At 44.6% G+C, this 27,734-nt stretch overlaps 1 protein-coding gene across 3 annotated transcripts in view; it reads right to left on the reverse strand.

The window, feature by feature from the left end:
- Positions 1 to 27,734, reverse strand: part of LOC137367890 (exocyst complex component 6B) — a 755,392-nt gene that overhangs the window by 542,957 nt on the left and 184,701 nt on the right. For all 3 annotated transcript variants that reach the window (XM_068028681.1, XM_068028683.1, XM_068028682.1), the window contains exon 6: positions 23,670 to 23,874. In XM_068028681.1, the coding sequence (XP_067884782.1) occupies positions 23,670 to 23,874 (205 nt within the window). The remainder of the gene's footprint in view (positions 1 to 23,669; positions 23,875 to 27,734) is intronic.

Below are 27,734 nucleotides of genomic sequence, written 5' to 3' on the forward strand. Positions count from 1 at the left end.
CAATGGATAGAAAATTGGTTGGCAGACAGGAAACAAAGAGTAGGAATAAACGGGTCTTGTTCCAAATGGCAGGTAATGACTAGTGGGATACCACAGGGATCGGTGCTAGAACCCCAGCTATTCACAATATATATTAATGATTTCAATGATGGAGCTAAATGTAATAACTCCACATTTGCAGATGAGACAAAACTGGGTGGTAGGGTCAGTTGTGAGGAGGATGCAGAGAGGCTTCAGGGTGATTTGGACAAGTTGAGTGAGTAGGCAAAATGCATGGCAAGTGCAGTATAATGTGGGTAAATGTGAGGGTAGGGATGGGGCCGTACTGGACCTGGTATTGGGGAATGAGCCCGGCCAGGTGGTCGAAGTTTCAATGGGCGAGCATTTCAGGAACAGTGACCATAATTCTGTAAGTTTTCAGGTACTTGTGGATAAGGATAAGAGTAATCCTCGGGTGAAGGTGCTAAATTGAGGGAAGGCTAATTATAACAATATTAGGCAGGAACTGAAGAATTTCGATTGAGGGTGGCTGTTTGAGGGTAAATCAACATATGACATGTGGAAGTCTTTCAAACGTCAGTTGATTAGAATCCAGGACCAGCATGTTCCTGTGAGGAAGAAGGATAAGTTTGGCAAGTTTCGGGAACCTTGGATAATGCGGGATATTATTGTGAGCCTAGTCAAAAAGAAAAAGAAAGCATTCGTAAGGGCTGGAAGGCGAGGAACAGATGAATCCCTTGAGGAATATAAAGACAGTAGGAAGGAACTTAAGCAAGGAGTCAGGAGGGCTAAAAGGGGTCATGAAAAGTCATTGGCAAACAGGATTAAGGAAAATCCCAAGGCTTTTTATACGTATATAAAGAGCAAGAGAGTAACCAGGGAAAGGGTTGGCCCACTCAAGGAGAGGAGGGAATCTATGTGTGGAGCCAGAGGAAATGGGCGAGGTACTAAATGAGTATTTTGCATCAGTATTCACCAAACAGAAGGACTTGGTGGATGATGAGCCTGGGGAAGGGAGTGTAGATCGTCTCAGTCATCTCATTATCAAAAAGGAGGTGGTGTTGGGTGTCTTGCAAAGCATTAAGGTAGATAAGTCCCAAGAGCCTGATGGGATCTACCCCAGAATACTGAGGGAGGCAAGGGAAGAAATTGCTGGGGCCTTGACAGAAATCTTTGCATCCTCATTGGCTACAGGTGAGGTCCCAGAGGACTGGAGAATAGCCAATGTTGTTCCTTTGTTTAAGAAGGGTAGCAAGGATACTCCAGGCAATTATAGGCTGGTGAGCCTTACGTCAGTGGTAGGGAAATTATTAGAGAGGATTCTTCGAGACAGGTTTACTCCCATTTGGAAACAAATGAACTTATTAGCGAGAGGCAGCATGGTTTTGTGAAGGGTAGGTCGTGTCTCACTAATATGATTGAGTTTTTTTGAGGAAGTGACGAAGATGATTGATGAAGTTAGGGCAGTGGATGTTGTCTATATGGACTTCAGTAAAGCCTTTGACAAGGTCCCTCATGGCACACTGGTACAAAAGGTGAAGTCACACGGGATCAGAGGTGAGCTGGCAAGATGGATACAGAACTGGCTCGGTCATAGAAGACAGAGGGTAGCAGTAGAAGGGTGCTTTTCTGAATGGAGGGTTGTGACTAGTGGTGTTGCGCAGGGATCAGTGCTGGGACCTTAGCTGTTTGTAGTATATATAGACGCACAGTAGCAGCAGTGTGTACCATCTACAAGATGCACTGCAGCAATGCACCAAGGCTCCTTCGACAGCACCTTCCAAACCTGCGACCTCTACCAACTAGAAGGACAAGGGCAGCAAATACATGGGAACACCACCACCTGCAAGTTCCCCTCCAAGTCACACACCATCCTGACTTGGAACTATATCGTCGTTCCTTCACTGTCGCTGGGTCAAAATCCTGGAACTCCCTTCCTAACAGCACTGTGGGTCTACCTACCCCAAATGGACTGCAGCTGTTCAAGAAGGCAGCTCACCACCACGTTCGCAAGGGCAATTAGGGATGGGCAATAAATGCTGGCATAGCCAGTGACGCCCACATTCCATGAATGAATAAAAAAAAAATAATAATTTGGAGGAAAATGTAGCTGGTCTGATTAGTAAGTTTGTGGACGACACAAAGGTTGTTGGAGTTGCGGATAGTGATGAGGATTGTCAGAGAATACAGCAGGATATAGATCAGTTGGAGACTTGGGCGGAGAAACGGCAGATGGAGTTTAATCCGGACAAATGTGAGGTAATGCATTTTGGAAGGTCTAATGCAGGTGGGAAGTATACAGTAAATGGCAGAACCCTTAGGTGTATTGACAGGCAGAGAAATCTGGGCGTTCAGGTCCACAGGTCACTGAAAATGGCAATGCGGGTGGATAAGGTAGTCAAGAAGGCATACGGCATGCTTGCTTTCATCGGTCGGGGCAGAGAGTATAAAAATTGGCAAGTCATGCTGCAGCTGTACAGAACTTTAGTTAGGCCTCACTTAGAATATTGCGTGCAATTCTGGTCGCCACACTACCAGAAGGACATGGAGGCTTTGGAGAGGGTACAGAAGAGGTTTACCAGCATGTTGCCTGGTCTGGAGGGCATTAGCTATGAGGAGAGGTTGGATAAACTCAGATTGTTTTCACTGGAACCTGTTCTTTGGTAGCAAAAACAGGAAGCCAGATCATCTGAATGGCTATAAACAGAGAGGGGAATATGCAACGAGACCTGGGTGTTTTCGTACACCAGTCGCTGAAAGCAAGCATGCAGGTGCAACAGGCAGTAAAAAAGGCAAATGGTGCATTGGCCTTCATAGCGAGAGGATTCGAGTATCGGAGCAGGGATGTCTTGCTGCAATTATACAGGGCCTTGGTGAGGCCACACCTGGAATATTATTTGCAGTTTTGGTATCCTTATCTGAGGAAGGATGTTCTTGCTGTAGAGAGAGTGCAGCGAAGGTTTACCAGACTGATTCCTGGGATGGCGGGACTGACGTATCAGGAGAGATTGAGACTTTTAGGAATATATCCGCTGGAGTTCAGTAGAGTGAGGGGGGATCTGATAGAAACCTATAAAATTCTAATAGGACTCAACAGGGTAGATGCAGGAAAGATGTTCCCGATGGTGGGGGAGAACAGAACCAGGGGTCATCGTCTAAAGATACAGGGTAAACCTTTCAGGACTGAGCTGAGGAAAAATTTCTTCACCCAGAAAGTGGTGAGCCTGTGGAATTCGCTACCACAGAAAGCAGTTGAGGCCAAAACATTGTATGCTTTCAGGAAGGAGTTAGATATAGCTCTTGGGGTGAAAGAGATCAAAGGATATGGGGGGAAAGCGAGAACAGGTTACTGAGTTGGATGATCAACCATGATCATAATGAATGGCGGAGCAGGTTCGAATGGCCTACTCCTGTTCCTGTTTTCTCGGTTTCTACTCGGCCTTTTGATCTAGTCTTGCTGAAGCTAGAGTAAGCAGTCAAGACAACATACTTTTTTTATTCGTTCATGGGATGTGGGCGTCACTGGCTATGCCAGCATTTATTGCCCATCCCTAATTGCCCTTGAGAAGGTGGTGGTGAGCTGCCATCTTGAACCACTGCAGTCCTCAGGGTGTGGGTACACCAACAGTGCTTTACGAAGGGAGTTCCAGGATTTTGACCCAGTGACAGTGAAGGAACGGCGATACAGCACCACGTAAAGATGCAGTGTGGCCTGGAGGGGAACTTGGAGGTGGTGGTGTTCCCATGCATCTGCTGCCCTTGTCCTTCTCGGTGGTTTGATGGGAATGTGTAGAGCAGGGATCCAACCTTTTCGTGTGGAGGGCCACATTACATCGGGGGCCAGTGATCAAATTTATCCCACTATCAAAACAACAAATTAGCATTTTTGTGAAGAAGCTAATTTATTGATTTACTTTCTCATCACTACATTGAAAACTGATTTAGTGACATACCTGGCATTGTTTTTTGGTGTAGCGATGCAGAGTATTCTGAATAGATTTCCATCTGTCAGCAGAGACCTTGATCTCTCTTCCCCCCCTGTTCCCGCACTCTCTCTGTATGTCTCTCTGTCTCTCTTTAACCCACCCCTCCCCAAACCCTCTACGATTAGGAAACACAGATTGAATGTTTTGGGCAATAGATGCGGGGGGAACATGAGGAAGCAGTTTTTTTACACAATGGGTGATAATGACCTGGAGTTCCCTGCCCACAAGGGTGGTGGAAGTGGAGACGATCAATGACTTCAAGAGGATGTTGGATGGCCATTTGAGAGAAATAAACTTGCAGGGCTACGGGGATTGAGCCAGGGAGTGGGACTGACTGCAGAGCTCCGTGGGGAATGAGCTTGGACTCGATGGGCCGAATGGACCCCTTCTTTGCCGTAAATAAATGATTTTCTAACTCCGTCTCTCTCTCTCTCTCTCTCTCTCTCTCTGTCCCCTGCTCTCATCCCCCAACCCCACTTTTCTCTTTCTCTCTCTCCCCCTCCCCCCACTCTTTCTCTCACTCCGTGCTCCCAGCTCCGTGTTCCCCGCCATTCCTACAACCAGATACTTACCATCCGTGTTTTATTTAAGTTCTGACGAGGGAAGGCAGAAACCTGCCCAATGTGCAGAATACAGGACATCAACTAAACCGCGCAAATGCAGCAGGGTGGCCAATCCCAGGCCGCCTGCGGCGCATTTCACCAATCAGCGCTAACGCCGCTTGGGCAGCCCGTCAGTCACAGGGAGCAACTAATCGCAGTCAGGAGACCCTGCCCCTCAGACACAGGTCCCACCTACACCCTCTGCCTGATGTTCAGCCGAACCACGGGCAGGTTGGATGCAATCCTTCCGTGGGCCAGATTCTGGCCTGTGGGCCAGATTTTGGACAACCCTGGTGCAGAAGCAGCTTTACTCTGTATCTAACCTGGGAGTGGTGGATGGCACAGTGCAGCGGGAGCTTTACTCTGTATCAAATCTATGCTGTGTCTGCCCCTAGACTGATGCTGGCAATACCAGTGCCGAAAATGAGAGTGAATCGGTCTAACATTCTCACCTTCATAAGAATAAAAACTCTCACAAATAAGTTTTAAAAAGCTATTTAAAGAAGGGAGAAAGGTAAAGTACAAAGTAAAAGAAACAAATGAGCCTTAAACTAATAGAAACAGCAGTGAGATTTCCACCATCTCTGTTTTTGCATAAATCCGCTCTGCACGATATCTGTTTTCACTCCTTTCCCATGGCTGTTGAGCAAAGAAATTTAGAGAAAAAAAATTGGCTCCTGTTTATTTTTTTTTTAATGCGAAGCAAAAATTAAAAAAAAATCCTCTTTACATGCCTGCTGGCAGATGGAGTTCTCAACTCTGCCAGTTCCCAAAACCCACCATCTTAATCAGCATCACATAAAACTTAACACATGCTTTGAAATTTGCACCAGACTACGAAAAAAAAGACTTAGCCTCGAGGGTGTACTGCAAAAACCCGCAACTTCAGCTCCTGCCGCAATTATCTTTCAACTCTGGCTGAACCAACTACAGACCCTGGCTGCCAAACAGAGGAAAGGTCACAGGGTCAGAGCAGCCAACTTGCGAGGTCCGACAGGCAAACCTGCTATTTAAAATACATTATGAATGGTAAGCCTCAACTTAGAGTGCTCGAGCGTGCGAGTGCAAGTCAGAGTAAGTGGAAGTGTCTGAGTGTGCATGACTATACATACTGTACTCAAAGGGGGAAAGGGGACTGCTTGTCAGATTGGTGTGAAACATGCTCAACGTAAAAAAAAATTATTCACAGGCTATGGGCGTCACTGGTAAGGCTGGTATTTATTGTCCATCCCCTAATTGCCCAAGATTATGGTGGTGAGCTGCCTTCTTGAACCGCTGCAGTCGATGTGGTGTAGGTATATCCGCAGCGCTGTTAAGACACGACTTCCAAAATGTAGACCCAGCAACAATGAAAGAACGATGATATAGTTCTAAGTCAGGATTGCGTGCGATTTGGACCGGGTACTTGCAGGTGATGGCATTCCCATCCACCTGCTGCCCTGGTTCTTCTGGGTCGTGGGGTTTGGAAGCCTTAATGTGTTGCTGCAGTGCATCTTGTAGATAGTACACACTGCAGTCACAGTGGTGGAGAGAGTGGATGTTTAAGATGGTAGATGGGCATTTACCTGGACATTCATCAACTTTACCTGATTTGTCTTGGTGACAGTGCACTGCCTGTGGATAGTGCATTAGTAAAGCCTTATTTTCGTATATAGTCTGACTCCATAAGTGGTTCAGCTGTGGACTGCATCTCCTGGCTGAGCTATGGACACCAAAAGGCCTCCTGTCCCCAAGTTTTCAATCTCTGGAAGCTTGGCTTTGTGCTAGCATGGAATCAGAGGGCATGGCTGAGGTACTAAATGAGTACTTTGCATCTGTCTTTACGAAGAAACAAGATATTGCCAAAGTCATAGTGAAAAACAAGGTACTTGAGACACAAGCTGGGCTAAAAATTGATAAAGAGGAGGTATCAAAAAGGCTGTCTATACTTAAAGTTGATAAGTCACCAGGACCAGATGAGATGCATCTGAGGATACTGAGTGAATGGGTGAAAATTACAGAAGCACCAGCCATAATCTTCTAGTCCTCCTGAGATACAGGGATGGTGCCAGAGGACTGGTGATTTGCAAATGTTACATCTTTGTTCAAAAAAGGGTGTAAGGATAAACCCAGCAACAGCAGGCCAGTCAGTTTAACCTCAGTGGTGGGAAAACATTTAGAAACGATAATCTGGGACAAATTTAACAGTCACTTGGACTTGGGCGGCACAGTGGCGCAGTGGTTAGCACTGCAGCCTCACAGCTCCAGCAACCTGGGTTCAGTTCTGGGTACTGCCTGTGCGGAGTTTGCAAGTTCTCCCTGTGACCGCGTAGGTTTCCGCCGGGTGCAACGGCTTCCTCCCACAGCCAAAGACTTGCAGGTTGATAGGTAAATTGGCCATGGTAAATTGCCCCCAGTGGAGGTAACTGGTAGGAGAATGGTGGGGATGTGGTAGGGAATATGGGATTTATGTAGGATTAGTATAAATGGGTGGTTGTTGGTCGGCACAGACCCAGTGGGCCGAAGGGCCTGTTTCAGTGCTGTATCTCTAAACAAAATAAAATAAATGTGGATTATTTAAGGAAAGCCAGCATGGAATTGTTAAAGGCAAAACATGTTTAACTAACTTGTTTGAGTTTTTTGATGAGGTAACAGAGAGGGTTGATGAGGGTAATGCATTTGATGTGGTGCGTATGGACTTCCAAAAGGCATTTGATAAAGTGCTACATAACATGTTTGCCATGAATGTTGAAGCCCATGGAATAAAAGGGGCAGTGGCTGCATGAATACGAAGTTGGCTGAGTGACAAGAAACAGAAAGCAGTGAACAGTTTTTGGACTGGCGAAGATATACAGTGGTGCTCTAGAGATCGACACCAGGGCCACTGCTTTTCTTGATGTAGATTAATGACCTAGACTTGTGTGCAGTTTCAAAATTTTCAGATGACAAAACATGGAAGTATTGTGAACTGTGAACAGGATAGTGAAAGACTTCAAGAGGACAAAGATAAGCTGGTGGAATGGGCGGATATGTGGCAGATGAAATTTAATGCAGAGATTTGTGAAGTGATACATTTTGGTAGGAAGAATGATGAAAGGGAACCTATGTCCCCTAGTAACCGACTCTTCCACCCTGGAAAAAAGCTTCTGACTATCCACTCTGTCCATGCCATTCATAACTTTGTAAACCTCCACCTCCGTCATACCAGTGAAAACAATCCAAGTTTATCCAACCTCTCCTCATAGCTAATGCCCTCCAGACCAGGCAACATCCTGGTAAACCTCTTCTGTACCCTCTCCAAAGCCTCCACGTCCTTCTGGTAGGGTGGCGACCAGAATTGCAAGGAATATTCAAAGTGTGGCCTAACTAAAGTTCTGTACAGCTGCAGCATGACTTGCCAATTTTTATACTCTATGCCCCGACCAATGAAGGCAAGCATGCCGTATGCCTTCTTGACTACCTTATCCACCTGCATTGCCACTTTCAGTGACCTGTGGACCTGTACGCCCAGATCTCTCTGCCTATCAATACTCCGAAGGATTCTGCCATTTACTGTATACGTCCCACCTGCATTAGACCTTCCAAAATACATTACCTCACATTTGTCCGGATTAAACTCCATCTGCCATTTCTCCCTCCAAGTCTCCAACCGATCTATATCCTGCTGTATCCTCTGACAATCCTCATCACTATCCGCAACTCCACCAACCTTTGTGTCATCCGCAAACTTACTAATCAGACCAGCTACATTTTCCTCCAAATCATTTAAATATACTACAAAGAGCAAAGGTCCCAGCACTGATCCCTGTGGAACACCACTAGTCACATCCCTCCATTCAGAAAAGCACCCTTCCACTGCTACCCTCTGTCTTCAATGACAGAGCCAGTTCTGTATCCATCTTGCCAGCTCACCTCTGATCCCATGTGAGTTCACCTTTTGTACCAATCTACCATGAGGGACCTTGTCAAAGGCTTTACTGAAGTCCATATAGATAACATCCACTGCCCTTCCTTCATCAATCATCTTCGTCACTTCCTCAAAAAACTCAATCATATTAGTGAGACACAACCTCCCCTTCACAAAATCATGCTGCCTCTCGCTAATATGTTTGTTTGTTTCCAAATGGGAGTAAATCCTGTCCCGAAGAAACCTCTCTAATTTCCTGGATTATCCTTGCTACCCTTCTTAAACAAAAGAACAACATTGGTTATTCTCCAGTCCTCTGGGACCTCACCTGTAGCCAATGAGGATGCAAAGATTTCTGTCAAGGCCCCAGCAATTTCTTCCCTTGCCTCCCTCAGTATTCTGGGGTAGATCCCATCAGGCCCTGGGGACTTATCTACCTTAATGCTTTGCAAGACACCCAACACCACCTCCTTTTTGATAATGAGATGACTGAGACGATCTACACTCCCTTCCCCAGGCTCATCATCCACCAAGTCCTTCTCCTTGGTGAATACTGATGCAAAGTACTCATTTAGTACCTCGCCCATTTCCTCTGGCTCCACACATAGATTCCCTTCTCTGTCCTTGAGTGGGCCCATATACGTATAAAAAGCCTTGGGATTTTCCTTAATCCTGTTTGCCAATGACTTTTAATGACCCCTTTTAGCCTTCCTGACTCCTTGCTTAAGTTCCTTCCTACTGTCTTTATATTCCTCAAGGGATTCGTCCGTTCCTCGCCTTCCAGCCCTTACGAATGCTTCCTTTTTCTTTTTGATTAGGCTCACAATAATATCCCGCGTTATCCAAGGTTCCCGAAACTTGCCAAACTTATCCTTCTTCCTCACAGGAACATGCTGGTCCTGGATTCTAATCAACTGACGTTTGAAAGACTCCCACATGTCATATGTTGATTTACCCTCAAACAGCCGCCCCCAATCTAAATTCTTCAGTTCCTGCCTAATATTGTTATAATTAGCCTTCCCTCAATTTAGCACCTTCACCCGAGGACTACTCTTATCCTTATCCACAAGTACCTTAAAACTTATGGAATTATGGTCACTGTTCCCGAAATGCTCCCCCACTGAAACTTCGACCACCTGGCCGGGCTCATTCCCCAATACCAGGTCCAGTACGGCCCCATCCCTAGTTGGACTATCTACATATTGTTTCAAGAAGCCCTCCTGGATGCTCCTCACAAATTCTGCCCCATCCAAGCCCCTAGCACTAAGTGAGTCCCAGTCAATATAGGGGAAGTTAAAATCACCCACCACTACAACCCTGTTACCTTTACATCTTTCCAAAATCTGTCTACATATCTGCTCCTCTACCTCCCGCTGGCTGTTGGGAGGCCTGTAGTAAACCCCCAACATCGTGACTGCATCCTTCCTATTCCTGAGCTCCACCCATATTGCCTCGCTGTACGACCCCTCCGAGGTGTCCTCCCGCAGTACAGCTGTGATATTCGCCTTAACAAGTAATGCAACTCCCCCACCCCTTTTACATCCCCCTCTATCCCGCCTGAAGCTTCTAAATCCTGGAACATTTAGCTGCCAATCCTGTCCTTCCCTCAACCTGGGGGATACATGCACAAATTGTTGAAGGTGGCAGGGCGGGATGAGAAAGCAGTCAAAAAGGCATACAGGACAAACAGAGGCACAGAGTACAAAAGAAAATTATGAAGAACCTTTATAAAACACTGGCTTAGACTCAACTGGTGTATTGTGTTCAATTCTGGGTACCACACTTTAGGAATGATATGAAGACTTTAGAGAGGGTGCAGAAAAGATTTGTGAGAATGGTTGCAGGGATGAAGGACTTCAGTGAATTGATTGGAGGAGCTGGGACTGTTCTCCTTGGAGAAGAGAAGGTTGAGAGGAGATTTGATAGAGGTGTTCAACATCATGAAAGGGGGCTAGACAGAGTAGAGAGAGAGAGAAACTATCACACTGAGTCTGTGGGAATTGATGTGTGTAAATTGCCTGCTGCATTTCCTATTTTACAACAGGGACTACACTTCATAGGCTGTAAAGCACACTGGGATGTCCTGAGGTATTGAAAAACACTATATAAATTAAGTTGTTTCTTAAGATCTTTGGGGAGGAAGTTCCCAAGCACAGCAACTAAAATTATATCCACTGATTGTGGAGTAGGGAATAGGGAGACACTCTGAGCGTCAGGTGAGTAAAGGGTGTATACAGGGACATGTGGGTCGAAGTAGAGTCGGCAAAGGCCCTGGAGGGATTTTAAAGCCACAACAAGGATCTCTGTCAACTTGTTGCATCATGCAGAGCCAGTGGAGCTTGGATTCAGTCTGGTTAGAATCAGTAATTCTCCCAGTTGATCTCCAGTTGTTTAAACAAAGAATTCTGTAATATAGTTTGATCTTGTTAAATGGGTCTCTAAGGTCACATTACCCTCCTTTAAAAGGAGTTCCAAGCACCAGGCTCCCTCTTTAACTAAAACACTTACTTTTTTTTTAAAAGTTAACCTTTTTCCAGCAGTATAAACACTTCAGGCGTGTGTATGGATTTGAAGCTAACTTGGGAATTTCAGTTTTTTCTTTGAGAATTTGTCTATTTCGGGAATATTATCTTCCCACTGGTGGTTTCGGCACTCTGCCATCAGCGAACCACTTTAAAAGGGCAATGAGAAGGAAGATAATTGCAGAGCATTTTTGAAGTTGAGAACAACTCTATTTTCTTGCACTACATCCGAGCCACTTTTTTTTTTTTGAAAAAAATTATTTTCTTGTGATCAGGACAACACTGACAAGGGATTGTTCATCCCTCGCTGCCATTTCAGAGGGCATTAAGAGTCAGTTAACTTATTGCTCTCCTGAAGTCAAGCATATCAGATAGAACAGGAAAGAAGAATGGCAGGTTCCTTTCCCTGAAGGAGATTACTGGGGCTTTCACGTTGATCAACAAATTATCAGATTTACTGAGTGCAACTTTGTTTGCTAGTCCAGTGCCATGACCACGAGACTGCCTTACTCTTTCCTATAACAAAAACAAGAAATGCTGGAGTCACTCAGCAGGTCTGGCAGCATCTGTGGAAAGAGAAGCAGAGTTAACGTTTCGGGTCAGTCACTCTTCTTCGGAACTTCTTCGGAGTTCCGAAGAAGGGTCACTGACCCGAAACGTTAACTCTGCTTCTCTTTCCACAGATGCTGCCAGACCTGCTGAGTGACTCCAGCATTTCTTCTTTTTGTTTCAGATTTCCAGCATCCGCAGTATTTTGCTTTTACTCTTTCCTATGTTCTTCTATTAATTGCTTATAAATTTTATATAAACTCATCCACAATATCTCACAGTCCTAAATTCGATAAAAGATTGGGCAAGTGGAGGGAGAGGAGTGGACAGACTCAAAATCAGAAGATGAAAGCTAGAACAGTTTATATTTAACTACTTCACATCAAAAGTACCAAATACATGGAACAAACTGCACTGGGGAGCTAAACAATGTCAGCAAATTCAAGGAGGAACTGAAGAGCAGTTCGGTGAAGTAAAGGGGTTGTAGAGCATGAACTGTGCTTGGCAAGGTTAAATTTTGTACTGGCTATCTGGACTGTGATGCACTGATCACGACTTACAATGCACGGCAAGAGGCTCTGGTGTGAAAAAAAACATTTGACCCATGAAGCTGTTCCATCCAGAGTCCATGTATGATTCTTCTCCTCCACACTTTTTCAGCCCCAGAAGTGCCTGTTCCCTCTTTCATCTCCCGTTTAAAAAAAATTCAAGCCCTGCCATAACCCATAAGCTCCCTTCTTGCAACCGGAACAGCACGTTGAAAGATCCACTTTTTTGGAAAAACAGATAGCAGTAAGTATCCTGTTTTCCTGAGGAGAGATGAGGGGATTTTCTTTTTAAATGCACCAAATTGCTATGATCTGGAATGCGCTGCCTGAAAGAGTGGTGGAAACAGATTCAACAGTAACTTGCAAAAGGAAATTGGATATAGATTTGAAAAGAAAAAATTGGGGGGAGGGGTGCAGTGGGGGGAAGCAGTGGAATGGAACTATTTGGATAGCTATTTTCAAGTGCCAGCATCGGCACAATGGGCTGAAAAGCCTCCTGTGTGCTGTATGGTTCCATGAATGCACTGCTGAGTCTCACTGCCGTGCAACTAGTCATGGCATGATATTTCACGTACCTGCCTTTACAATTCACTGATTTCTTGGTAATAAGATCAGCCTGTTATGCTCTGGAATGTAACATGGGTTATTCCTCACATTTATAAAGCCCTGTTTGTAGCCATCAAAACCAAATTGGGTCAACATATACCTCCAAAACTGGGACAGAGAGAGCTTTATTTGCTAAAAATAAAAGATAAAGAGGCAGCCTTGCACTATGCAGTTACAGCCTTCTAAGTGTGACCTGGTTTGTTTCTAACGTGTGCAGTTCAGCAAACAGACACAGGCAAAGAAAAACAACTTTCAATGCGATATCGGTGTTCTGTGTCTGACCTCAAATTTCTGATATTTAGACTGGATAGTTTAGTTTAGTTTAGAGATACAGCACTGAAACAGGCCCTTCGGGCCACCGAGTCTGTGCTGACCATCAACCACCCATTTATACTAATCCTACACTAATCCCATATTTCTACCACATCCCCACCTGTCCCTATATTTCCCCACCACCTAACTATACTAGTGGCAATTTATAATGGCCAATTAACCTATCAACCAGCAAGTCTTTGGCATGCGGGAGGAAACCGGAGCACCCGGAGGAAACCCACGCAGACACAGGGAGAACTTGCAAACTCCGCACAGGCAGTACCCAGAATTGAACCCGGGTCGCTGGAGCTGTGAGGCTGCGGTGCTAACCACTGCGCCCTGAAGAGAAATCAAGCAGAAATGGTTTGAAACTATCAATTTTTTTTTAAAAGTGTGAACACTGTGTTCATCAAGTCAGTACATTTTGTGTCAGTGCTGGGGAATGGAAAATTTCAGCTACCCAGTGTCACCATCAAGCACCCTCAGGTTAGAGACATGGATGACATGCAGCATAACAGCTCCTCACCTCTACCGCAATGTGCTTCAGCCCTGACCTCAGAACAGTACCCCAAATTTTACAAAGTGTGCTTTTACCAAGTGCAATTTCATGAAATGCAACAGGAGAGCTGATGTGGGAAATTTAAATCATTCCCAGGTCCACCCCACCAGGAGGTAGATTAAAACCACACCAAACTCATTCCACATTAAAACCCAACAGCCAGCAGATAGAGAAGGCTTTGATCCCCATCAGTCTGGGCTATATTCAAAACCAGAGCTGCACAACAGTGTTTAACCCATTGTACCATTCCCCTGATTCTGAGAGAGAGAGCGAGCGACAGCGAGAGCAAGAGAGAGGAGAGAAAAGATTTGCATTTATATAGCTCCTATAAAACCTCAGGACCTCTCAAATTACTTCATAGTCAATGCAGTACTTTTGAAGTGTAGTCACTGTTCAATGCAAGAGATGCAGAAGCCAATTTTCACACAAGCATAGATGCTGGCACGGCCTCAATGAGCCAAACGGCCTCCTTCTATGCCGTAAATGACTCTATGACTCCCACAACTGAGACAATGACCAAATAATCAGTTTTAATGATGTTGGTCGAGGGATAAAGAGCGTGCAGGACACTGAGGAAAACTCCCCCGGTCTTCTTCAAAATATAATCATAGGTTACTTTACATGCAACTGAAGCAGCAGATAGGGCCTTAGTTTAACATGGCACCTCTTCTTACAGTGTAGTATCCCCTCCACAACACGAGTGCCAGCCTGGATTTTGTGCTCATGTGTCTGGAGTGGGACTTCAACCCATGACCTTCTTAGTCAGAGACAAGAGTGCTACTCACTGTGCTATGGCTGACAATAGAAGACTCCATATCTCCTAGTAATTCTACTTTAGAACTCTAAGTTACACAAACATCATATCATTAACAGGTGATTGTCACCCAATAAAACCTGTCAAGTTTTCAGCAGGTGAGCACTTCACCGCGCAATGACAGAGCACACAGGACAGCACTCACTGCCAGGAAATTCAGATATTAAATCAGCTCCCGTTTTAAAAAAAACACGAGCTGCTTGCAGTCTGAATAGCTGTAAAGGTCTCAGTTTACCAAACAATCTGAGGATAGTCTTCGGCTGTGGGAGGAAACCGGAGCACCCAGCGGAAACCCACGCGGTCACACGGAGAACTTGCAAACTCCACACAAGCAATACCCCGAACTGAACCTGGGTCGCTGGAGCTGTGAGGCTGCAGTGCTAACCACTGCGCCACTGAGTTTCCTCCGGGTGCTCCGGTTTCCCCTCACATGCTAAAGACTTGCGGGTTGATAGGTAAATCGGCCATTGTAAATTATCCCTAGTGTAGGTAGGTGGTAGGAGAATTGAGGGAAGGTGGGGATGTTAGAGGGAAATGGGATTAATGTAGGATTCGTATAAATGGGTGGTTGATGGTTGGCACAGACTCGGTGGGCCAAAGGGCCTGTTTCAGTGCTGTATCTCTCTATGACTACTCCGTATCCAATTCTCCTCTTCACCTCCACCTGAACTTCCTGGTTACATTTTGATATGCCAAACACGCTATATAATTAACAACATAGGAAAAGGAAAAGGCCATTCAGCCCCTCAAGCCTGTTCCACTATTCAAGTGGACCATGGCTGTTCTGCACCTTAACTCCATCCACCCGCCTTGGTTATATAAGTCATAATACCCTTTCCCAACAAAAATTTATCAACTTCAGTTTTGAAGTTTTTAAACTGACCCCCAGCCTCAACAGCTATTTTGGGTGGAGGGAATTGCAGATTTCCACTGCATTTGGTGCAGCGGAATTAGGTTAGACAAAGATGTCCCACATTCTTCTGCTCCTCCATCAGTGGACCCAATTCTAATACTATAACAAGCTTATCAACCAAGAACAAAAGAATTCTGGTTCAATACTAACAGAAACTTGCCCAGTGGATTCAGTGAAGGCACAGGAACTGGAGGATGCCATTCAGTTGCTCCCTGTTCTGCCATTCAATTAGATCATGGCTGGTCTATGCCTCAACCCCATTAAACCATCCTGAATCCATATCTCTTAATAATCATACTTAACGAAAGACTATCAATGTCAGCCTTAAAAGCTCCATTTGCTCCCCAGTATCCAAAGCCTTTGGGGAGAGTGTTCCACATTTCCACGAGCCTTTATTTGAAAAAATGGTTCTTGGTTTCATTCATCTTTTTTATTCGTTCTTGGGTATCACTGGCAAGGCCAGCATTTATTGCCCATCCCGAATTGCCCTCGAGAAGGTAGTGAACCACTGAAGTCCATGTGGTGTAGATATACTCTCAGTACTGTTAGGGAGGGGGTTCCAGGATTTGTACCAAGCGACAATGAAGGAATGGTGAGACAGTTCCAAATCAGGATTGCGAATGACTTGGGAGGGAAACATGCAGGTGACTGCGTTCCCATGTGTCTGTGGCCCTTGTCCATTTAGGTGGTGAAGCAATCAGTGCCTGCAGGCAGCAAGACCGGGATAACATTCAGGTTTGGGCTGACAAATGGCAAGCAACATTTGATGGTGGTGAAGGTCATGGGTGCTGTTGAGGGAGCCTTGGAGAGTTTCTGCAGTGCATGTTGTAGATGGTACACACTGCTGCTACCATGCGCCAGAGGTGGAGGGACGAATGTTTAAGGTAGAGGATGGGGCACCAATCAAGCAGGCAGCTTTGTACTGGATGGTGTTGAGCTTCTGGAGTGTTATTGAAGCTGCAGGCATCCAGCCAAGTGGAGAGTATTCCATCACAGCCCTGACTTGTGCTTTATAGACAGTGGACAGGCTTTGGGAGTCAGGAGGTGACTTATTCACCACAGAATTTCCAGCCTCTGACCTGCTCTTGTAGCCACAGTATTTATATGAATGGACCAGTTAAGTTTCTAGTCAATGGTGATTTTAGATTTTTTCAGATTTAGATTCAGAGATACAGCACTGAAACAGGCCCTTCGGCCCACCGAGTCTGTGCCGACCATTAACCACCCATATTATACTAATCCTACACTAATCCCATATTCCTACCACATCCCCACCTGTCCCTATATTCCCCTACCACCTACCTATACTGGGGGCAATTTATAATGGCCAATTTACCTATCAACCTGCAAGTCTTTTGGATGTGGGAGGAAACCGGTGCACCCGGAGGAAACCCACGCAGACACAGGGAGAACTTGCAAACTCCACACAGGCAGTACCCAGAATTGAATCCGGGTCGCTGCAGCTATGAGGCTGCGGTGCTAACCACTGCGTCGCCCTCTCAGAAGATTGATAGAGGGGGATTCAGTGACAGTAACACTACTGAATGTCATGGGGAAATGGTTAGATTCTCTTGTTGGAGATGTTCATTGCCTGGCACTTGCAGATGCAAATGTTGCTTGCCATTTGTCAGCCCAAATCTGAATGTTAGCCCGATCTTGCTGCACGCAGGCACAAATTGCTTCAGTATCTGAGAAGTTGTGAATGGTACTGAACATTGTGCAATCAGCAGCAAATATCCCCACTTCTGACCTTATGATGGAGGAAGGTCATTGATGAAGCAGCTGAAGATGGTTGGGCCTTGGATACTACCTTGAGGAACTCCTGCAGTGATGTCCTGGGGCTGAGATGATTGGCTTCCAACAACCACAACCAATTTCCTTTGTGCTAGATATGACACCACCCAGTGGAGAGTTTTCCTTTTGATTCCCACTGACATCAATGTTGGTAGGGCTCTTCGATGCCACACTCAAATGTTGCCTCTCACCTCACCTCTGGAACTCAACTCTTTTGTCCATGTTTAGACCAAGGCTGTAATGAGGTCTGGAATTGAATGGCACTGGCAGAACCCAAACTGAACATCGGTGAGTAGGCTGTTGCTGAGTAAGTATCACTTGATAGCACTGGCAATGACACCTTCTAACACTTTGCTGGCGATTGAGAGTAGACTGATGGTGCAGTAATTGGCCAGATTGGATTTGTCCTCCTTTTTGTGGGCAGGACATATTTGGACAATTTTCCATATTGTCGGGTAGATGCCAGTGTTGTAGCTGTACTAGAACAGCTTGGCTAAGGGTGTAGATAGTTCTGGAGCACATCTTCAAAGTTTGCAAGTTCTCCCTGTGTCTGCGTGGGTTTCCTCCGGGTGCTCCGGTTTCCTCCCACATGCCAAAGACTTGCAGGTTGATAGGTTAATTGGCCATTATAAATTGCCCCTAGTATAGGTAGGTGGTAGGGAAATATAGGGACAGGTGGGGATGTGATAGGAATATGGAATTAGTGTAGGATTAGTATAAATGGGTGGTTGATGGTCGGCACAGACTCGGTGGGCCGAAGGGACTGTTTCAGTGCTGTATCTCTGAACTAAACTCTACAGCTGGGATGTTGTCAGAGCCCATTGCCATTTCTGTATCCAATGCGCCTTCAAGTATTTCTTGCTATCAGGTACAGTGAATCGAATTGGCTGAAGACTAGCATCTGTGATGCTGGCAACCTCAGGAGGAGGCCGAGATGGTTCATCCACTCGGCATTTCTGGCTGAAGATGGCTGCAAATGCTTCAGCCTTGTCTTTTGCATTAAAGCACTGGGCTCCATTGGTTTTGGGATCGCTTTGCTCTATCTATAGCTTACTGCTTCTGCAGTTTAGCACGCATTTTGTGACAAAACAAACCATATGCCAAATGGAGAATATTAATTTCGTCGTATGAAACTTTGAGAACTTTTTACTGGACATTATCACAAATAACTTGTAAAAAAGCAGAACAGAACAGCTAAAGATGGCCACGCACAATTTGCATATGAGAAGCCAAAAGGCTGGCTGGGGGACAGAGGTAAATTACCCAGTCTAGCTAGAACAATGGGGGTACTCCCTGATTCAATTAACGAGAATGGTTTTGTCAACAGTGGTGATCAAAAGCCATCGACACTCTTTACTTTTGAAAGAGCCAACCCTCCCCCCCACTCACCCCCAACCTACCAAGTATGTATGAAGAACTTGAATTTCAAACAACCTTCCAGAAACTTCTGTTTTCAAACAATGAGGTGGTCACATGACATACCTGCTGGTGTAACATTGAGTTTTGTAAAGTGCGCCTTAGAAAAAGAAAGTCAGTAACTGAAGTCGAAGAAGCACCTCTCTCTCCCTCCCTCTCCAGCAAAGTTCCAGGGGTGTCTCGGCTGCAGATAAACCTCAAATCTACAGACCATCACAGACAACAATCAAGGGGATGGATAAAACCTCTCTTGGCCTTCCGGAACCAGAGAAGCATGTGGCCCCAGCGAGGACTTCAAGAATTTAACTTCAACTAAGGACAACGAAACTCAGTATTTGAATTCCATTTATTACAGACCTTACTTCAACCTCCCAACTCGATCTTTTCCCCTCTGTATTGTCACGATCCTGTGTTTTTTTTTCTCCTCGGGAAATATTGCGGTGCGCCTTTAAAGTTGTAAAAGATCAGTACATCTTTAAGGCAGCAGGCTCCGGAGACTGTAAGGCAAAGTGCATTCTGGTTGTCTGGCAACAACCATAGAGAGAGAGAGAGAACAGGGCTTTAAAGTATCCATTTTGACTTTGAAACTGGCTAGCAGAGACACACAGTTGACAGACTGATCCAGCACGTGAAAGAAATAGGAGAGCTCTCTCTAAGTCAACTTAAACCCAGGGTAGTTTCTCTCTCAAACTTCTAAAAAGCTTTGAGCCAAATTAATTCCTTAAAGAAATAACCAATTATTGATCTGCTGTGTTCATTGCTGAAGGAAGAGGAGTTTAATATCACAATTGCCAAACTGAACTGTTGAACCCCTATCTCTGGAAGGACCCTTTTCTCATCGGACCTTGGAAGACTACAAGTGAACTTTGGCTGTGTTGTATCAGAAGACCATTCGTCAGAAGCAAAATCTGCAAAGACTATAATGTTTTTTTTCTATTTTGTCAGGCAGCTAATTAAAAACCAAACTACTGTTAGTTTGAGTATATGTATGTGAATGCAGGAGTGTATATGTATGCGGGAGTTAGTTTTTTAAAATAAGTTACAAAGTCTTTAGATGTTGGTTTATCTTAGTAGTGTTTAAGATTTTAGTTTTTTTAATAAATAGTTAATTTGCTGGTATCTAAAGATACCTGGTTTTATTTCACCTCATTCGGGGGTTACTAGATTGTTTCAATTTGGCTGCTGCTTTCTTTGATTTGGAAAGTTTAAAGATACATGATGCGACCTGTGGAGCGACGGGACTGAACTGACAATGTGTTGCTCTCACCGCTATCAGAATCATATATTCTCATTGGGGCTTTGTCCTGAGCTGTCGTAACAGTATCGATTTGTGTGTGTGTGTGTGTGTGTGTGTGTGTGTGTGTGTGTGTGTGTGTTTTGTGTGTGTGTGTTTTGTGTGTGTGTGCGCGCGCGTGACTCTAGTTATGAATGTGAGCGTGGATGGGTCGCGTATTTTAGTAATTTTAACCGGTTTTGAGTGATAAGATAATAAACTTGCATCTTTCTTGTTTAAACTCAAGAAAACCTGTCTGATTGGTTTATTTACAGGTATAATTGGAGGAACAGAGAGCAAGGGCTCACTGAGGGGGTAAGTTAAATCACGGTGTTAAAAGAATAAACCCTGTTGCAGTCAAACTAGAGAAGGGGCGAAAGGAGAGCCTGAGACCCCTTCATCACCTGGTCGTAACAATGTAGTCCTGTGTTGTGGCTTCACCAGGGTGGCACCTCATGAAGTCTGGTGCTGCTTTTGGCATGCTCTCCTATACTCCTCATTGAACCAGGATTGATCCCCTGGCTTGATGGTAATGGTAGACTGAGGGATGTGCCGGGCCATGAGATAACAGATTGTGGTTGAATACAATTCTGCTTCTGATGGCCCAAGTGCCTCATGGATGTCCAGTTTTGCTATGCTCAATCTGTTCTGAGTCAGTCCTATTTGGCATGGTGGTAATGCCACACAGCACAGCAGTTGTCCTCAGTGTGAAGACGGTACTTCCCCTCCACATGGACTGTGTGGTGGTCACTCCAACCAAGAATGTCACATACAGATGCATCTGCGACAGGTAGATTGGTGAGGACAAGTTCAAGTAGGTTTTTCCCTGACGTTGGTTCTCTCACCACCTGCCACAGGCCCAGTCTGGCAAATGTTATTCAGGGCTCAGCTTGGTCAGTGGTGGTGCTATAGAGACACTCTTGCTGATGGACATTCAAGTCCCCCAACCAGAGTATATTCTGTGCTACCCTCAGTGCTTTTTCTAAGTGATGCTCAACATACAGGAACACTGATTCATCAGCTGAAGCAGGGCGGTAGGTGGTAATTAGCAGGAAATTTCCTTGTCCATGTTTGACCTGATCTTGTCAGACTTCATAGATTCCAGAGTCAATGTTGAGAACTCCCAGGGGAACTCCCTCCTGACTGTATACCATCATGCTGCCACATACCCAGGAATGGTGATGGAGGAGTCTGGGATATTGGCTGTGAGATATGATTTGGCGACAATGACCATGTCAAGCTGTTGCTTGTCTCGTCTGAGACAGCTGTCCCAATTTTGCCTTAAACCCCCAGACGTTAGGAGAACTTTGCAGGGTCAACTGGGCTGGGTGTGCCTTTGTCGTTTCAAGTGGCTAGATCAATGCCTACCTTTCTGTAGCAGTTTGATACAACTCAGTGGTTTGCTAGGTCATTTCAGAGGGCAGTTAAGAGTCAACCACATTGCTGTGTGGCTGGAGTCACATGTAGGCCAGACCGGGTAAGGACAGCAGATTTCCTCCCCTGAAGGGCATTAGTGAACTAGATGGGTTTTTAATGACAATCTGGTAGTTTCATCATCATTATTAGTGAGACGAGCATTTTAATTCAGATTTATTAATTACATTTAAAATCCCCCAGTTACTGTGGTGGGACTTGAACTCACATCTCCAGAGCACTAGGCCGGGCTCTGGAGTTCAGTACTACTTCAGTAACGTTACCACAATACTACTGCTCCCTTAATGGACTAGCTCCAACTTTAAGATAATTAGTCGTTCAGTAGTACAGAACTTGAGTATTATTGAAAATAGAGACATGTTGTCGAAGTTTTTCAACTTGCACTCATCAGGACAATCTGCAAGAATAACCAATGTAAGGGAAAACACACACTTAAACTGCATGAGAAGAGTGTTATACTGCATGGTTGGCAAGTGAACTCTGACTGGTAGAGGCGTCGCCATGGAGAATGCATCAGTTGACAGTGACTGACAGTTAACTGACAAGCTTTGTTTGAAATTTAAACCAGACAGCTTGACTCTGACTGGGCAAGGCATTTCCCCGAGGAATGAACCAGCGCATGGTTGTCACTTATTTTGTTTAGTTGAAACACGCGCAAAGTTTGTACATATTCTTTCTGTCTGCAAAGAACAGGGCCCTGTATATTAATATATGTAGCTTCCAGTATGCACAAATGCACCACACTGTGAGCGCTACTAACAAATTTAAATTGGTTGTCAGCGTAATTCTTAGCACACTGTGGATTATTATCTGTGTTTTGAGTTTTGCAAGCACGGGCTGGTTGGGTATGGCCCGTAACTTGCCCGTTGCAAACAGCCGATCAAAGAACAGTACAGCACAGGAACAGGCCATTCGGCCCTCCAAACCTGCACCGATCTTGATGCCTGCCTAAACTAAAACCTTCTGCACTTCCGGGGACCGTATCCCTCTATTCCCATCCTATTCATGTATTTGTCAAGATGCCTCTTAAATGTCGCTATTGTACCTGCTTCCATCACCTCCCCCGGCAGCAAGTTCCAGGCACTCACCACCCTCTGTGTAAAGAACTTGCCTCGCACATCCCCTCTAAACTTTGCCCCTCTCACCTTAAACCTATGTCCCCTAGTAACTGGCTCTTCCACTCTGGGAAAAAGCTTCTGACTATCCACTCTGTCCATGCTGCTCATAACTTTGTAAACCTCTATCATGTCGCCCCTCCACCTCCGTCGTTCCAGTGAAAACAATCCGAATTTATCCAACCTCTCCTCATAGCTAATGCCCTCCAGACCAGGCAACATCCTGGTAAACCTCTTCTGTACCCTCTCCAAAGCCTCCACGTTCTTCTGGTAGTGTGGCGACCAGAATTGCACGCAATATTCTAAGTGTGGCCTAACTAAAGTTCTGTACAGCTGCAGCACGACTTGCCAATTTTTATACTCTATGCCCCGACCAGGCAAGCATGCCGTATGCCTTCTTGACTACCTTATCCACCTGCATTGCCACTTTCAGTGACCTGTGGACCTGAACGCCCAGATCTCTCTGCCTGTCAATACTCCTAAGGGTTCTGCCATTTATTGTATACTTCCCACCTGCATTAGACCTTCCAAAATGCATTACCTCACATTTGTCCGGATTAAACGCCATCTGCCATTTCTCCGCCCAAGTCTCCAGCCGATCGATATCCTGCTGTATCCTCTGACAATCCTCATCACTATCCGCAACTCCACCAACCTTTGTGTCGTCCGCAAACTTACTAATCAGACCAGAAGGGATGTGTTGTTTGATGCGATCCACCGGTCTTTGGGACATAAGGCCTATATACCTAGCATCACACTGGTATTGAAGTTCATATCACATTACTCATTTGCGTGACAGGCAGGACATCTTTTTGGCTTGATGGCAGCATTCGGTTAGTGCGAACGCCACACGTATTGCTACCGCATAGTAGCAACATGAAACAGCTTTACCTGTTGCTCAAATGTTTGGGATACATTACCCTTCCAGGGTAATCTGAAGTAGACTGGACACTTTTCAGGATCGAAAATGACGGCCTTAGGCCCATTGTTGTTTTCCCATATATTGGTTACTCTGCGGATTGTCCTGATGACTACAAGACGAAACGCTTCAACAATATTTAAGATATTTCCCACTTGTACTGGTTTCCCCTACCAGAAGAAATTGATTTTCTGTATATCATCGAACTAACCCCGTTATCATTTTAAACACCTCAATTAAATTGCCCCTCAAAAATTCAAACTCAAGGGAATACAAGGCAATTCTGTCCTCATAATTTAATCCTTTTAAGCCATGGTATTATTCTGGAGAGCCTGTGTATACCCGCTTAAAGCAGTTTCTCATATCCCTTGATCTCCCATCACTAATGTATGGTGGTGTCTGTGTGGCGTGACAGACTCACCTGTTTCATGGCGGTCTCTCCGATTTTGTCAGAGTGCTTGCGGATGCTCTCCAGAAAGTCCTTCAGGTCAGACATGGACACTTCCTTTATCTCCTCTCGTAATCTGGGGATATCCTCCACCATTATTGTGCAGAAGCGATAGGGATTCACCCGAGGCAAGAAAGTGTGCTCCATATGCTCCATAGTCTTTAATGCAGGATAGTGTCTAATGGGAAAGGGAAAAGTATAACAGAAAGAGCATGTGAGAGAAAGAGGGCAGGGGAGAGAGCAGGATGGAGTGGGAGGCAGGGGAAGAGGAAGATGGAAATGAAAGAGAGAACATTGGTCAATAAAGTTTTTCTTTATTCCCCCTCGTCTTCTCAATTTTATCACCCAAATCCCTAAGGACTTTGACTCAGTCTTTTACTGCCCATCTCTAGCTGCCCAGAGAGCTGGTGGTGGGCTTGCTTCTGGCTTTGATGTAATTCAGTGATTTGCAAGGCCACTAAAGAGGGCAGTTAAGAGTCACCCACATTGGTGTGGGACTGGAGTCACATATAGGCCAGACCGGGTAACAAAGGCATGTTTCCTTCCCCAAAAGCCATTCACGAACCAGCTGAATTTTTAACAAAATCTGACAATATTGCTGACAAATTTTTTCATAACCACAAACATAATTATTGGAAAATGGCAAATGCAATTGCCAAATGTGCACAGCAACATTAAAGATCCATGAGATGAACAACCCATTAATCTGCTTTTGATGCTGTTGGCTGAAGGAGGACGTTGGCTCGGAGATGCTCTTACTTTACTTAAATGGTTCCACAGGACCAGAGTCCACCTGAGAAAAGGACTTTCTTACACAAAATCAAATCAAGGGTGGTGCCAATAATGACTGGTAAGTTAGGAAGAATAAATCTACTGGTGATAGAAAATATCTACATTTATGAAAGAAATAAAACAAATATTTACACTTAATTGTGCCCTATCATAAAATTGAAACAAAGCTGTAATTCTTACAAGTCCTGCTTTCCCGTCACTTCGTTCTCTGACCTACATTGGTTACCAATTCGGTAAAGCCTTATTTTAAAATTCTTATCTTCGATTTCAACTCTTTCCATGACCTCCCCACTCCCTATCTCTAACGTCCACCAGCCCTACATTCCTCCAATTCTGGTCTCTTAAACATCATGATTTTAATTGCTTCACCATTGGTGGCCATGCCTTCAGCTCCCTAGGCCCTAAACTCTGGAGTTTTCTCCCTAAACCTCTTCACTTCTTTCTTCACCTTTAAGATGCCCTTTAAAACATACTTCCTGTCCTATATTGACTTATGTGGATTGCTGTCAAATTTTGTTTGCTAATGCTCCTGAGAAGTGACTTGCAATGTTTCACTGCATTACAGGCACAATACTGTTGTTGTCATAGAGCCATAGAGTTATACAGCACAGAAACAGGCCCTTCGGCCTATTGTGTCTGTGCCAGCCATCAAGCACCTAACTATTCGAATTCCATTTACCAGCACTTGGCCCGTAGCCTTGTATGCTGTGGTGTTTCAAGTGTTCATCTAAATACTACTTAAATGTTGTGAGGGTTCCTGCCTCGTTGTAGGAAACTGCCTTTCTTATTATTTCATGGGATGTGGGTGTCGCTGGCAAGGCCAGCATTTATTGCCCATCCCTAATTTCCCTTGACAACTGAGTGGCTTGCTGGGTCATTTCAGAGGGCAGTTAAGAGTCAACCACATTGGTGTGGGTCTGGAGTCACATGTAGGCCAGACCAGCTAAGGATGGCAGATTCCCTTGCCTAAAGGACATAGGTGAACCAGATAGGTTTTTATGACAATGAGAGTTTCATGGCACCATTATTGGGACTAGCTTTCAATTCCAAATTAATTGAATTCATCAATTCATGGAATTTAAATTTCACCAATTGCCATGGTGGGATTTGAACTAGTGTCCTCAGCATTAACCTGGGTCTTGATTACTAGTTGAATGACAATCAACATCAAGATTAAATCACCAGTTAATCCATTTTTGATGGTGTTAGCCAGGAGACTGGGAGTACGCTGAAGAACACTCGAATTTGTAGCAAGAATAGGCCATTCAGCCCTTCAAGCCTGCTTTGCCATAAGATCATGGCTGATCTGATTATAGCCTCAAATCCACTTTCATGTCTGCCCCCCTTAACCCTTGACTCCCTTGTCAATCAAAAATCTATCAAACTCAGCCTAGTATATATTCAATGACCCAGCCTCTACTGCTCTCTGGGAGAAAGAATTCTATAGACTAACAGCCCTCTGAGAGAAATCATTTCTCCTTATTTCCATATTAAATGCGAGACCCTATTTTTTAAACTGTGTCCTAGTTCTAGACTCCCCTGCAAGGGGAAACATCCACCCTGTCAAATTCCCTCAGGATCTTATATGTTTCAGTAAGATCACCTCTCATTCTTCTGAACTCCATTAGATATAGGCCCAACCTTTCCGCATAAGTAACCCTTGCATCCCAAGAATCAGTCCCACTCTGAACTGCTTTCAATGCAATTATATCCTTTCTTAAGTCAGGAGACCAAAACTGTACACAGTACTCCAGATGCAGTCTAACTTAGGCCCTATACAGCTGTAACAAAACGTCTCTATTTTTATACTTGAATCCGCTTGCAATAAATGCCAACATTCAATTTGCCTTCCTAATCACTTGCTGTACCTGCATACTTTTTGTACCAGGACACCCAGATCTCTCTGTAGCGTGGAATTCTCTCTCCATTCAAATATTATACTGCTTTCTATACTTCCTGCCAAAATGGACAAGTTCACATTTTCCCATATTATACTCCAATTGCCAAATTGTTGCCCACTCACTTAACCTTTCTAAATCGCTTTGTAGACTCTGTGTCCTCTTGACAGCTTATTTTCCTACCTATCTTAGTGTCAATTACAAATTTAGCTACCATTCATTCTGTCCCTGCATCCAAGTCATTGATATATATTGTAAATAGTTGAGGGCCAAGCACTGATCCCTGTGGCACTCCACTAGTAAAGATTTGCCCTATTTATCCCTACTCTCTGCTTCCTGTTAGCTAACCAATCCTCTATCCATGCTCATATGTTACATAGAAACATAAAAAAAAAGGAGTAGGCTATTTGGCCCATCGAGCCGGCTCCGCCATTCAATACGATCACAGCTGATCTACCAACCTCAGTAACCTACACCATGAGCTCTTATGTGTAGTAACCTTTGATGTGGCACCTTATCGAATGCCTTTTGGAAATCCAAGTGAACCTGTGGTGTACCTTTACCCACCTTACTTGTTACTTCCTGAAAGAACTTTAATAAATTAAATAAACACTATTTCCTTTTCACAAAACCATGTTGGCTCTGCCTGATTGCACTATGATTTTCTAAATGTCCTGTTATTACCTCCTTAATAATGGATTCCAGCATTATCCCTATGACAGATGTTAGGCTAACTGGCCTGTAGTTTCCTGCTTTCTGTCTTCTGCCTTTCTTGAATAGAGGTGATACATTTGTGGTTTTCCAATCTGCTAGGACCTTTCCAGAATCTAGGGAATTTTGGATGATCACAACCAATACATCTAATACCTCTGAAGCCATTTCGAAGACCCTAGGATGCAAGCCATCAGGTCCAGGGGACTTGTCAGCCTTTAGTTCTAATAGTTTTCCCAGTAACTTCTCCCTAGTCACTGTGACTGCTTTAACTTACTCCCTCCCTTTAACCTCTTGATTTTCAAGTATGCTTGGCATGTTTTTTGCATCTTCAGCAGTGAAGACATACACAAAATACCTGTTCAACACTTCCGCCATTTCCTTGTTTCCCATTAATTCCCCAGTCTCACTCTCCAAGGGACCAACTCTCACTTTAGTTAGCCTTTTCCTTTTTGAATACTTGTACAAAGAACAAAGAACAGTACAGCACACGAACAGGCCATTCGGCCCTCCAAGCCTGCGCCAATCTTGATACCTGACGAAACTAACCCCTTCTGCACTTCCAGGGCCCATATCGCTCTATTCCCTTCTTATTCATATATTTGTCAAGATGTCTCGTAAACATCGCTATCGTATC

The sequence above is a fragment of the Heterodontus francisci genome, chromosome 1 (genome assembly GCF_036365525.1).
Source record: "Heterodontus francisci isolate sHetFra1 chromosome 1, sHetFra1.hap1, whole genome shotgun sequence".
NCBI lineage: Eukaryota > Metazoa > Chordata > Chondrichthyes > Heterodontiformes > Heterodontidae > Heterodontus > Heterodontus francisci.